The 14,760-nt window shown below is 35.7% G+C and overlaps 1 protein-coding gene across 3 annotated transcripts in view; it reads left to right on the plus strand.

Annotated features, from left to right (window-relative positions):
- Positions 1 to 14,760, plus strand: part of ADAMTS20 (ADAM metallopeptidase with thrombospondin type 1 motif 20) — a 189,877-nt gene that overhangs the window by 12,181 nt on the left and 162,936 nt on the right. For all 3 annotated transcript variants that reach the window (XM_037847952.1, XM_037847954.1, XM_037847953.1), the window contains exon 3: positions 7,474 to 7,636. In XM_037847952.1, coding sequence (XP_037703880.1) covers positions 7,474 to 7,636 — 163 coding nt within the window. The remainder of the gene's footprint in view (positions 1 to 7,473; positions 7,637 to 14,760) is intronic.

Genomic DNA, 14,760 nt, shown 5'->3' on the forward strand with positions numbered 1-14,760 from the left:
TGTTTTGCCAAGATCCTATCACATTTCCCATCTTTGGCATACTTTTTAAAAAAGAGCAGAGAAAGATTTTCCATTGATCCATTTGCTCAGGTTTCAAAAACAGTGTCTTTGTTACTTCAATCAAAATTAGTTTTCTGGGAAGGCAGATAATTTCAGAGTTTTGTTATGTATTGAAAATAAGAGATTTGTAGTTATTTTTGGAAAAGAGACCCTGGAAGAATTAATGAAATAAAGATATAGGTCACTAGAAAGCTAGCGAAGAAGTAGATGCATTTTTAATATTTATGGCTTTGATTTTTTTATAGTTTTATTTCAGTGCTTTATAGTCAGAATGTCTGATGGAATTTCAATAATATTTAAACCATTTAAAAAGGTGTAACATAACCAGCAGTACCTAAACATTTTAATCTTCGGTATTGAAAGTAGACCATCAAGTAAATATATGTCAGGCAAATAGTCATACTACCATAACTTAAGAATCTTACAGAAAAAAAAATAAAGGATTACTAATGGAGATATGGGAAGAAAAGCAGATACTTACCCTGTTTGTTACAGAAATGTTCGTTTCAAACACTGCTACAGATATGTATTGAGTGCCAGTTTTGTTTCAGGCGAAGTTATAGGTCCTGTGACTAAAAATAATAAAGACACTCTTACTTTTCAGGAGGTTTTGTTCTAGTTATAATTTTGAGTGTAAAGAGATTGCCATCATCATTTAAACACCTTTCAATGACTATTCAGTTAAATTAGTGTTTATTTATCTATTTATTATTTTCAATGAAATTTAAAACAAGTATTTCAAAGTCATTGTGCTGGTTTGAAACTATTATGGACCCCAAAAGCGCTGTGATCTTTTAATCCAATCTCATTAGGTGGAACCTTTTGATTGAGTGTTTCCATGGAGAGGTGACTCACAACTGTGGGTGACACCTTTTGATTAGATCGTTTCCATGGAGAGTGTGGATCCTGTCCATTCAGGGTGGGTATTGATTGGTTCGCTGCAGTACTTAAGAGAGCTCAAGAGCCCACACAGACGCTGATGCTTGGAGACACTGGGAGATGCAGACAGAAAGACGTTTGGAGATGCTGAACTAAGAGATGAAGCCCAGAGCTTGCACTGGAGAAGCTAAGAAAGGAATTCCAGACGCTTAAAGAGAAATATGCCCTGGGAGAATGAGCAGGGAGGCACAGAGTCAGAGAGAGAAGCTAAGAGAGACAGAAGCCCAGAGACATTTTGGAGAAATCCATGTTGAAACCAGAACCCCAGGGGCAAAGGACTGGCAGATGCCAGTCACATGCCTTCCCAGGTAACAGAGGTTTTCCGGACACCATTGACCTTTCTTTAGTGAAAGTATCCTATCGTTGATGCCTTAGTTTGGACACTTTTATGGCCTCAGAATTGTAAATTTGTAGCTGAATAAATTCCCTTTTTAAAAGCCAACCATTTCTGGTATTTTGCATAACAGCGGCTCTAGCAAAGCAGAACAGTCACTATCTCTAAGTAATTTTAAGATATTTATATTTAAGAAATGGAAATGAAGTCGCATTCACCAAAAGTCTCCTTATCATTGTACCAATGATTCATTAATTTCTGAATTGGTTCTTAACTGAAAAATGCTCCTCTAAGTGGAAAATTGCAAAGTTTTACATGTAAGTAAATGTATATTTATGTGTTCTGAAGTGTGATATTTGCTTTTCAAGGTCAAGCATAATTAGCCCAACTGGCTCCTGCATATCTGACTTGTCTCCCATGGCCTATCTCCTCATTTGCACAACGTGGCCTCACTGCTCTGTTACTTGAATTTGCCAAGCTTTTTCCCATTGCAGGGCCCTGTCAGTTGCTGTCCTTCACCCAGAATTATCCATGGCTGCCTCCTCCTTATTATCCCTACCTCAGGCTAGATGTCCCCTCCCAGAGCACCACCCCATCCCTCACCCCTTGTCATTCTGTCCCTTTGTCATATTTTATTTTTTTCTTGACATTTATTACTTCCTGGCATGTTACATTTTAATTACCACCTGGCATGTTACATTTTAATTTATTGTCTGTCTTTTCCCACATGAGTACAAATCCTTTGAAGGTAGGGATTTTGCTGTGTTCAACTCTGCATCTCCCCAAGAACTATGCCTGGTACATAGTAGATGCTCATTAAATATTTGTTGATTATTTTGTAGAGTAGATCAAAATTGCTGTATGATATTGAGTCTAGTGTAAAGGGTAAAGGTGTGGACTGTAGAGCCAGGCTATTTGGGTTCAAATTTTGGCCCTGTCACTTACTAAATGTGAGACTTGAGAAAGTTATTTAACCTCTGTGTTCCTCATTTGTCTCATTTGTAAAATAGGGATAATACAATTACCTACCTTAAAGAGTTGTTAGGTTGAAGTGAGATATAAAGAAGAATGATGCCTGATTTATATATTGATGTTAGCTATTCTTATTATGAACATGTACCCTGAATGATTTAGCCTCTCCTGATTGGAGAGGGGGTTCTATCTACATAAGGTGACCTTTTGAGGGCCTCTCTCCATTCCCTTGATTACCAGTAGAGTGCAAGCCCATATTATTTCATACATTTACACTAAAACAGTCTCTTTACTGGTCACTCTGCAGCCAATTTCCCCTTACTGTACAGTGACATCGTTTAATCTTTCAAAGCTATTGCTTTTACTTTCCTTCCTCCTCTTACCTTTGTTCAGATCCTTTATTATTAACTCAATTTGTGTGCATGTGTGCCAGGATCCCTTTGGTTTTCTGGTAAAGCCTATGATCCCTTTTCAGAATAATGTTTTAGAACACCTAAAATAAAACACAAAATAAACCAAGTACATTGAAATACAGTCATCAAGTTATTAAAATAGTTACATATATTTGTGTCTTTATTAACACATAAAATAATAAGATCTAATGGCAGGTCTAATAACTAAGTTTGAAGTGTTGATGCACAAAAACAATATTTTGAATATCTCTAACACCTGCATGTGATAAAAATATCTGTAAGTTCCTAAATCATAGTTGAAGGAAATGCTAAATTTCAGTTAGAGGTTAATGATAGTAAGGATGGAATTTTTTTCCTAATGCAAGTTTATAAATTCCTCTGATCAAAACTCCTAGCATGCAAGGTCTGCACCCTACATTTTCAAATTCACCTCCCACCTCTGCTCAACATAAGCTGAGCATACAAAGAGTAGGAAATGATACGCTTTAATGGTTCATCATATATTTACTGTGTGCCATGACTGCTGTGTCTCAGGTACTGTGTTAGACAACAAAAGTTCAGGGGTAAGTCTCTGCCTTTATGAAATGTCCTGTTGAGATGGGGAGAATAATTGAAAATAGTAAAAATATATAAGTACAACATATGATAAATGCTCTGAAGAAATCAAACAGGTATGTGATAGTTAGGTTCATGTGTCAACTTAGCCAGGTGATGGTGCCTAGGTGTCTGGTCAAGCAAGCAGTGGCCTAACCATTACCGGAAGGACATTTGTGACTGTTTAATAAACCAGACGGCTGGTTTACTAAATCATTAGTCAGATGACTGCATCTGCGACTGATTATATCAACGAAGTGCGTGTCTTCCGCAATGAGAGAATTCAATCAGCTGGATTTAATCCAATCAGTTGAAGACTTTTAAGGAGGAAGAGAGAGAGCCTTCACTTCTTTGGCTAGCCAGCATCTCCTGGGGAGTTCATCGAACATCTTCATCAGAGTTGCCATTTCGCTGCCTGCCCTACAGAATTTGGACTCGTGCATCCTGCCCTACGTTATTTGGACTCGTGCATCCTGTCCTATGGAATTTGAACTCATGCATCCCCAGTTGTATGAGACACGTTTATAAAATCTCACATTTGCAGATATCTCCTGCTGGTTCTGTTTCCCTAGAGAACCCTAAGAAACACAAGGTATAATGTATTTTCAGGAGTAGGGGTGGGGATGTGGTTACCTAGGTAGTTGGTCAAGGAGAAACTTTCTGGGGAGTTGCTATTTAAGCTGAGGCTTAAAGAATGAGATGGAGCCAGCCAATGATGAAGCAGGGGTAAGATGTTGAGGGGTGAGGGTTGGAGGTGGAGGGTGGTTTAAGTAGAGGGAGCAGTACATATGAAGCACTGAAGTAAGAAACATGCAATGCCCATTCCATCTTCTGGCTACCCACTCAATTTCTCCCACTTGCATGTGCAGTTTCTAATAAATCGTTATAGAGTTTCTTTAGTAGCTACCAAGTAAATTGAAATATTTATTTTTGTTTTAATTCCTTTATTACAGAAGTAGTAGTGGACTACATACCCTGTTTTGCAGTTTTATATTTTGGTTTAATAATATCTATATTGGAGGTCTTTTCATATCACTGCATAGAACATTTCCTTATTTTTGTTTGTTTATAACCACATGATATTCCATTATGTGGTTGTACCATAGTTTATTAAACAGATTCTAGCAATAGATTTTTGAGTTGGTTCCAGTATTTTGCTCTTACAAACAATGCTGTAGTTAATAATTTTGTGTACAGTTATTTCACACATGTGCAAATATACATATTTGTAGGATAAATTCTCAGAGCAGGATCATTATGTCACAGGGCAAATGCATTTGACGGTGTGATAGATATTGCCAAATTTCTTTGCAAAGAGATTGCACTGATTTACATTCCCAAGTAATAAATGAGTGCCTGTTTTTCCACAGGCACATATTTGGAGTGTGTTATAAAACTTTTGGGTTTTTATCAATCTTTTAGGTGAAAATTGGTTCTCAGTTTAGTATTAATTTATGTTTTTCCTAAGTTGAGTGATGTTTAACATTTTCCCTCTTTTTGTGAAATATTAATATCCCATGCCCATTTTTTGGATGTTAGTCTTTTTTATTGACTGTGTAAACTTAAAAATTTTTTTTATTATTGTTATATATATAAGAAAACGATTGTAGTCTGCATATTTTATCTCATTGAATTCACTTAGTGTGTGTAGTAGTTTTTCAGTTAATTTTTTTAAAAAACAGTATATAATGATATCATCTATGTGCCATCTACAAAGAAGGAGTATTACCTCCTCCTTTTCAGTGTTTTATATTTATAATCTCTTGTCTAATTTTCTTGGCTAATACAGGTGCTTGGCATCCTTGAATAGTAGGAATGCCTTTATTGTATCTTCATTATGTATGATGCTTTCTTTTGTAGTGTGGTAGATATAGTTTATCATGTTATAGAAGCATCATCTATTTTTATTTTACTTATTGTTTAAAGAATGAAGAATGCTGAATTTTGTGAAAAGCCTTTTCTACTTCTGCACACAGATTGTGTGATTTTTTCTATTTGTATAAATGAGAGTGAGGAAGTATATTAATCTATTTCTATTGAACCATCCTTATATTCTTCTGATAAAAGCCATCTGCTCATGTATTATTCTTTTCATATGTTGCTGGGTTTTGTTTGTTAATACATTGTGTAGGTCTTCTCCTTGATATTTGTGATATCCAGTGAGATTGTCCTGTGGGTGGTGGTGGTGGTTGTATTGTTTGTTTTTGTGCTGTCTTTACCAGATTTTGTTATAGGTTCACTCTCGTTTTCTGAAAATAATTTGGAAGTTTTTTTATTTTATATTTTGGAACAGTTCAAATAATAGAATTATTCATTCTTTCAAGGTTTGGTGGAACTTCTCTGAAATCATCAAGGTCAGGAGCTTTTGTAATGTAACACTGACATCTTTTTCTATTTTGTTTTTGTAGAAAAGGATCTATTTGTATTTTTAACACTTCTGTATTCATTTTGATAAACTATATTTTGCCGGAAAATTACCTGTAAGTTTTCTCACTTCTCTCTTTTTCTGCTTTTCTCGGGTGTTAACATCTGGTCACCTTTCTGTTCCAGCTGTCACAGCATCGTGATCACCATAGCTCAGATTTTGTTGCCTCTCTTCTGGGGCACAGTCTGTTTCTTAAAACTGATAGTATTTTTTCTGTTCCCATCTGTGTTACACAATGCCACTAGATTAAACTTCATACTTCACAGTCTCAGTTATTCATTCATTTAATACATATTTACCCAACATCTGGTATGTGGCAGGCGTGAGGGATATGTAGAAAAGAGTACAGACAGGCAAAGCCCTAATCTCACACATAGTATCAGACAAATAAATAAATAAAAATGTATCAGGGGATGATAAGAGCTATGAAGAAACGTGAAACAGGATAAAGGGGATAGACACAGGAGTCTGGGTGCCATTTTCTATAGGGTGGTGAGTATTGAGCGGAGATCTGACAAAAGTGGTAGGGTAAGCTATCAGGAAGGAGTGCTAGTAGCAGAAAGTTTAGTTAAGTACACAAGTCTGAGGTGGGTGTATGCTGGTCACTTTTGAGGAATAGCAAAGATGCCAAGAGTGGAGCTGTAGAGTGAGCCAAGATGGAAATGGTAGAAGGTCAAGTCAAAGAACTGTTGGTAGTGTGTGTGCTGGCAGGGGTGGGGTGGTGGAGAGGGGTGAGAAGATCATATAGGACACGTAAGACATTGTCGACTATTGGGAGGACGTTTAATTTTATTCTTACTGACATGGAAAGTCATTCGAGTGTTTTTTTTTATTTGCATATGAATATCATGATCCAGACTTTTAAAAAAATTACTCCTGACTTCTTTGTAGAGGTTAGACTGTAGAAGATTATTGATTGGATTTAGAGAAGAGAGAATGCTAGAATGGATCATGGATGTTGTGGTAAAAAATTTGTGTGAAGTGATTAGATTTTGGTTATATTTTGGAGTTGAGTCATCAAGATTTGCTGATGGATTGGATATGGGATATGAAAGAGTCATCCTTGATTGATTGATTGATTATCTGTTTATTCATTTATTTATTTTTGGCCTGACAACCTGAATGACTGCCATTTACTGAAATAAGGAGTGTCACAGAAACAACAGGTTTTGGAAGGGAAGCATGAATTTGGCTTTGGACATGTTAAGGTTAAGAATGCTATTAGTTATCCAAGTGGAGATGTTCAATAGCAAAATGGATGGTGGATGCTGGAATTTAGAAAACATGACTGTTAAAAATTTTTTCCACTGCTTACCAAATAAATTCTAAATTCATAACATCACATTCAAAGTCTCTTTTATCTGACACCAACCTACCTTTTAAGTCCTGTCTCCCACTGTGCTCTTACATAGACTTAGGCAAACTGGCTTCATTATTACTACAATGTGCTCAGCTTTTTTCCATTTTGATGCCTTTGTCTGTGCCATTCTTCATATCTGGACTGCCTATTTTCTCCACCTACTGGAATGCTATCCAAACTTCATGACTTCATACATGAGAGTGAAGAGAGAAGTGAGCCAAGGAGAGAGAACTTTTTATGTTCTGTTGGTGACATTTAGTAAACAGACTCCTTGCTGATATGCTTCTGGGTACTCATTTTAACCCGTGTCACATATTGCCATTTCTTCTTAATTCTGTTGGGAAAAAAAGTTAATTTTTATTTTCTTTGTTTGCAGATGGGAACATTTAAAGCACATGATGGTGAATATTTCTTAGAACCTATTATAAAGATGGATGGGAGTGAACATGAAGATGATCACAACAAGCCACATCTTATATACAGACAGGAATTAAAGAGGAACCGTTTTCTGCAATCTCACAAGACTTGTGAAGTTTCAGGTATACTCTATAAAGTAAAACTCTTTTCAATTAAATTATATCACTATTTAAATCTTTTTGTAGGTTTAATTTATATATGTTCTTTAATAATGGCATATATGATATTTTAATCTAATTATCTTGACCTGTAAAGATTCGTTAGTGATTATCCAATGTCCATAGGCAATATTTTGTTGTAGACTCAATTTAAATCCAAAAAGTATTCACTATAAGAGCAAATAATCATAACAAATTTTCACTTCAATCTGTTAGTCACACTAGTATGATTTAATTTTTCTCAACAGTATTTTAGATAACTAAAAAAAAAAAAACTGAAGTTAAACTTTTCAGTAATAGGTAGGTGAGATATTTAAAAATATTTCAGCCAAAAGGTAATATTTTTTATCCTGTTGTCTGAAATGTATATCTTTTAAAATATTCTTTTTATCAATAAGTATATTTTACAAACAGAAGCAAATATAATTTTTAAGATTAGAACCATAACTTTGATCCCCTGTTGTCTCCATCCCTGGTTATAGTCCTTCTCCTTCCCTAGCATTTTCAAAATTTTGTGTTTTCTTTTCCATTCTTTTTTTTTTTTTAATGATTTTGCTAGCTTTAAACATATTAAATATGCGTTTGTGTGTGTGTAACTAAATAACAGAATCCATCCCTAAATAACAATAACACATTGCTCAGTTTTTCATGCTTTTAACTCTATATAACAGAAACATATTGAATATAGTTTTCCATGACTTGCCCTTTTTGCTCAGCATTGTTTCTGAAATTCTTTTTTGTCCATCAGGTAGCAGCAGTTCATTTATTTTCATTTCTGTACAGTTTTCCATTGTCTGAGAATATTGCATTCATGTATCCATTTTCCTGTCGATGAACTTTGGGTTGTTTGCAGTTTTCTGCTCCTATAAACTGCTGCTGTGAATATTCTTGTCCCATCTCACAGTGCCTGTGTCTGAGGGTTTCTCTGGGCTACATGTGTAGATGCTAGATAATTACACATTGTTTTACAAAGTGGTTTGGCCAATTTATACCTCCAGCAGTATATGAGAGAGGTATATTTTCATCATAATTTTTTCCAATAAAGTTCAGACTACTGAAGATTTATAATAGGTCAGAATTTAGGAATCACATATTTTGATCATGCCTTAAATCTGTTACTAGTAAAATAGTTTACTTATACATTGTATAAAAGTTGTATTTATTAAGAGTTGTGCCTAAACGTGTGCATGTATCTTCACTTTTCATAGAATGACATGCAATGACATGGTAGAGAAAAGGCACCTGCAGTTCATCATCAAAGTATAAAATCTAGACAAAAGAGTGGGATTAGAAAGGATTTATTTGAGATTGTAGGTGTCCATAAACTATAGTTCCAAACACTGTGATGCCATCTGTTTTGGGATATAATGATATGTAGGCCTTTGAAGGTTCTCCCTGGGAATGCACTTCTTAACCTTTGCTATTATAAGACTGCCATTTTGGAGTGGTTCTCACTGTGTCTGAGGCCGTGTTTTAAATCTATTGACATAATAGATGCCTTTCTTATGCTTTTAATATGAGCATAAGGGTTTCATTTTTATGGCTTCAAAGAAAACACAAATGGGTACAGCTTCACAATAGAATTCTACAGAAGGCAGCTTAGGCTTGTTCTGATCTACTATTCAGAAGCAGCTTGTTTAATGAATTGTTTAGCTTCTTTAAGAAGAAAACCACCAAGTAGGCATTCTGAATACATAAGTGTTTTAGATAATGATATGCAGGGTTTTGCATTCACAATCATTGTTCATTATCAGCAACTAAGTGGTTCAAGAAAAGCCAGGCACTTTGGTTCAAAACTTTTTTTATGCTAAAGGGTTTCTTATAAAAACTACAAATAAAAAGCAAAGAGAATGCTATGGGGTTTGTTTTTTTTTTTTAATCACGATAAACTTTTCTACAACATTTATCTACAGAATGTAAAAGATAGCATCATTCTTTTCAATTCTTAAATTACTTCCATTTTAGGTACAATTAACATTCACATTTTTAATCACTAATAAAGTGTATCAATTAATAACTAAATAATTAGCTGTTAATTCATCATTTTATTGGTAAAAATAGAGAATTGTAAATGTAATCAGTAAAGTGTTACCAAAGGCTTTTTCCTCCCCAATTCACACACTGTTGATCAGAAAAACTTGCAGGATCTTATGTATTTTAAAGATGAATTCTTCAAATAAGTAGCCTAAAGATTTAACAGATGGACCAAAATGATTAATAGGAAAAGGAAAATGATTTCTTTTTTTCATATTTCTATTGGTGGTTTCAACTCATTATGACCCTAAAATGTTGTGATTCAAAGTGGTAAAAGCCTTGATGAATTAGATTAAATGGTTTGCAAGGTCATCCCTCACTATGTGCCTGGGGCCATGCAGATTACAATTTGGGAGCCACAAACCTAGCAGTTGTGAAGGCTAGGCTCTCAGATATCAGATATATTCTAACAAAAACCAGTGGAAATTTTAGATAAAGCAAACAAAAGGCTCACAAAATGAACACCAAATAACCAACTCACAAACACCACCACCAAAACAAAACAAAATAAATTAAACCCTAGGAGAGGGAAACCCTTAAGAGATTGAGACAAATGAAAAAAATCTCTGACTTCTGTTACATATAGTTCTGTATGTTCCAAGGGCAGTTCAGAACTGCTCTGCGTTCTGCTGGAGACCCAGTGAGCCTTGCTATGTTTCTTCCATTGCTGATTCTGCCCCTGCCATCTCAGTGTCACCAGGAAGGAATGTAGAGCATTTGTAGAGTAATAAAAAGCAGGATTCAATATGAGTGAAAATGAAGTGTCTTTGAAAAGGTTTTAGTATGATGTTGACCAGCTTTAAATTTTCTGTGCTTTTCCTCAATTTTTATCGATTTATTTATTCTTACATTCTTTGAGTTCCTATTATATGTAAAGGACTGCACTGGGGAAGACATGAGTCTGTCTGTTCATTCAGGTTCTTAAAGCCCAGTTTGTGCAAAAGAACATGAAAAGCAAAATTGCAAAATTCAGGGAAGACTGCTCCGTTTTAGGAGCAGTGGGATGTGCAGTTCAGGGGCCCGAGCAACGCCCTGTGCCCCAGAGTTCACAAGGAGGTGACATTTAAGCCATTTAAACCGTCATGAAGGATTTGTAGACATTTTCTAGGCAACAAAGCAAAACAAAAACAGGCTGTAGACAGAGGGAATAGCATTTGCATCCTCAGCCCTGAGGTGTGTGGACAGTAGGTGCACGTGTGTGGGAAGAAAGGAGGGTGAGGTGTCTGGGAAAGCACAGCACCCAGATGTGAAAGGACTTTAAAGGCTGAGCTAAGGCTTTTGTAGGCTATCCCATAGACTTTGAGGAAACGAAGATGTTTTAAAGCAGAGACATCACAAGATCTGCTCTGCCTTTTTTTTTTTTTTAATGCATCAGTCAGCTGACGTGCAGCCTTTTTTTGAAAGGTAATTTTGGATTTGAATGAGAAGCGACTGAAGGCAGGGAGACTGACTCAAAGAAAAAACCCATCTTGTCAACAAAGAATTTGAATGTCAAACAAGTAAAGTACTCACAAAGAAGTAAATTGAGGATAATTTTCTTAAAGTGTCTTTCTCAACTTTGAAGAGATGTAAAGATTTTTTTTTTTTTTTGAGCAATCCATTTGGATAATATTTCTGTACATGCATGAGAACTGCCTTTTGAATAAAGTTATATTTAATACAGATTATTTCCCTTTCCTTTAATGATAATATTTTAATCAGCATTTTTCTGGGGGAAATTCAGATGTTTTTAATGTCATGCAAAGTGGTTACAGTTCACATAGTGAGCTGGGAGTCAGGGAATGGAGGTTACTTAATGGTTCTGCTACTGACTGGCTTTGAGAGCTTAACTTCTCTGGGTTTTACCTAGAGTTGTAGTGATTGAATTTAATCTGTTTCCTGTTTTAAGGAATGTGTTAGTCAAGTTCAGGGGTTTCTAACCTAGATGCCTGTAGCTGCAGGGACCAGGCTGTTAACAAAAAATGAGTTAAGCAAAGTGTCATTAGAACATTGAGGTGTGCGTAGGGCACTGGGATGTACATGCCTCTTGCAAAAGGAGCAGCATGATGAAGGTGGGGCCAGTATTGCCTATTTTTAGTATTTTATAGAGAAGTTGAAATCTAGATTTTAAAAAATCTAATAAAAATTGTTTTTATATTGTAAACATGGGGATTAGACTGTGAGCCACCAATTTGCAACCTCTTACTTAATGATTTCTAAGGTGCCTGCCATTTATAACATTTTATAAATCTAGGGGTGGAGAAGGAGGAGCCATTAATTAATCCAGGGACAGAGGATGATAAATGTGGCCATGGTCATGGCAAATATTTTGAACTATGAACTTGTTAATTGTGTTTTTAAGACTTAGCTTAAGTTTCTACATCTGTATAGAAATTGATTGCTTACTACTGTTTTGTGAAATTAGAACTTCACATTTGCTGCTAGGAATTCTGATGTCTTTTTTTTGGCCCATGTCAACTTCTTCTATTCATGTATTTATCACATCTGCTATTCAGGAGGGACTGAGACTATTGACCCTTCTTTGAAATATACTGTGCATCTGTTTTTCTGTTCTACCTCTTTTAAGAATTGTCTGTCTTTGCTTTAGATTGGCCCACTTCCTGTTTTGAAATTTCTGTATAGGACTTTTAGTCACTTTGCAACTAGATAAAGTCGCCATGATTTCTTATGTAGCAGCAATGTATATCTCAACTGTTAGAATTTGACCCTTCTTTACAACACTACTTTTCAGTGTCTGCTATGTTGCATTTTGTTTGGTCTGTTTCATACTCTTAATTACTTTAAGAAATTTCTGTTTCAAATCTTTTCCTCCTACAGTGAGACATTAAATTCTTGAAAAATTCCATTGTTCTTAATACGTATTTATTTAAATACTCTTCATTTAGAGAGAAAAAACTGTGCCTGTAATAATTGATTTTTAGCTCTTTTACTAATCATGCCTTATTACTTTACTGAAAATTGCTCTTCAATTATTTTATAATTAGCATCTTAGTCATTTTCCTGTGTGGTTAATGTATCTTCCACTATCTTATGATATTAAGATTGTGGGCTTCAGAATTTCTGGCCACAGACTATCTCACAGTTTAGGGGCTGTACTATTTATTCTGCACGTAATTAAAACTACTTGCATTGTTTTAAAACTTTTCATGTGCCTCTGTTATCTCAATTATCAGATATAAGATTGTGTTTTTATGATCCTTAAACTAAAGGTTACATTTTATTTTTTTCACATTCTTCACAGCGATTAGCACTGTTATGCACATAATACCTGCTGTATAGATAGCTGAGGAATTGTTGGTATTAAAATAAGCTGTTTTGCTCACAGGCAGGTGTGTAAGATGAAGTTCATTCGGAATATGCTTTAGGGACTCCTCGGAGGAGCACTTAGCTCAGAGGTGGAGGACAGAGTAGGCATTAGGGAAAGGGAGGGAGGTAAGAGGTATTCCAGAGAGGCAACAGCATGTGCAAATACTGGATTGAGACAGTGTTCCGTTTAGGGAACTAAAAGTAGTTAATTAAAGTAAAACATGACATGCAAGGAGATGATGAGATGATATTAGAGAGAGAAATAGGAGCAAGCTCATGAAGATCTTTATAAGCCTTGTTAAGGGCTTTGGGCTTTTTCTCAACACCAGTACAATGTGTATATGGGAGTTTACTCTCCCAGTAGCTCAAACAAAGTTGCGGTATGAATTCTTCCTGCTTCTCTTAACCTAATTTTGCCTGAACCAATTGCTATTACTGTGGCCATGCCTGTGTCTCACGCTACCTTCAGGTAGAGTCAAGTTAATGTAACTAGAACTATATGAACTAAGAGTGGACAAGGATTGTTGCCCAGAGAAAAATTGGGAGCTGTTATGAGAAGTTAGATGAATGGATGCTGGTAGTTAAAACTGAAACAAGTACAACCATAAGATGGAGGAGAGGAGACTGGTGTTGGAAAATGTTTGTTTGAGGTGCCTTTTAGCAATTCAAAAGGAGATATCAATAACTGATAACAGGTACAGGTTGAAGGAGATATTTTTGACATTAATGGGTCAAGAACTAAACTTTCTTTATATTTAGAGAGAGGTAGAATTTGTAGGGGACTGTGGTATTTGTAAATAAAATTCAGGCTGTGGTAAAAGGAAGAGATGATTAATAGCGTTATGCTTAGTCCAAAACTGTCCAAAATCTTTAGTTAATCCACTTTCCACTGGGATGATCTTCTGTAATTTTGCATGCATTTTAGCAAATTGGCATTCTCTAATGACAGATTTTTTGGGGGAAGGGAGCAGGGTGAAGAATGCAAATAGAAAAGCCAAGGTGATGGTCAGGTTGTGACTTTCAAAGTCTGATTTTGCATAGAGAAAATAAAAGTATTTTCTGAATTCTTTATCTGTTTTTTTTTTTGTGTGTGTGTGTGTATTATTGATACAGTAACATTGGAAAGCAATCTTAAGTGAAGAAACAAACTTTGACTAATATTACAGAGGTCCTGGGACCTGCATGACATTTTCCAGGGTCACGCTGTGCAAGTACAAGTGTAGTAAGGGAAAGAGAGGGTGGGAGATGAAGCCAGAGAGACAGCAGGAGACCAGATCTTATGTGTATTTGTAGGTAGATCCAGGTTTTATGGTGACTGAAGATTATACAATTTGAGTGGGTCTTCTTGGAGAAAAATAATACAGAATTATGGATGTGCAATTTCTAGGGTTCCTCCCAAGGCCTTGGAAGGGGGTCTTGCAAGTGAGATCAGAAGTTTAAGCTTCTTTAGGTTTATGGTAAATCCACCTCTACACATAGGACATTGTAGCTTATATTAATAACTCAGGCTATAACTCTGATGTTGGAAGCCACTGGAGAATTTTGAGCAGAGGGATGACATGATCAGACTACATGTTAAAGGGATCGCTCAGATTACTATATGGAGCAAAGACTAGCAGAACAAAGGCAGACACAAGGAGACCAATTAGGACACTGCAGTGATTGTGTTGAGAAATGGCGAAGTCTAGAATTAGGGTGGAAGCCATGAAGGTAGTGAGAGATGGTCAGATACTGTATTTTGAAGGTCA

This window comes from Choloepus didactylus, chromosome 8 (genome assembly GCF_015220235.1).
Source record: "Choloepus didactylus isolate mChoDid1 chromosome 8, mChoDid1.pri, whole genome shotgun sequence".
Lineage (NCBI taxonomy): Eukaryota > Metazoa > Chordata > Mammalia > Pilosa > Megalonychidae > Choloepus > Choloepus didactylus.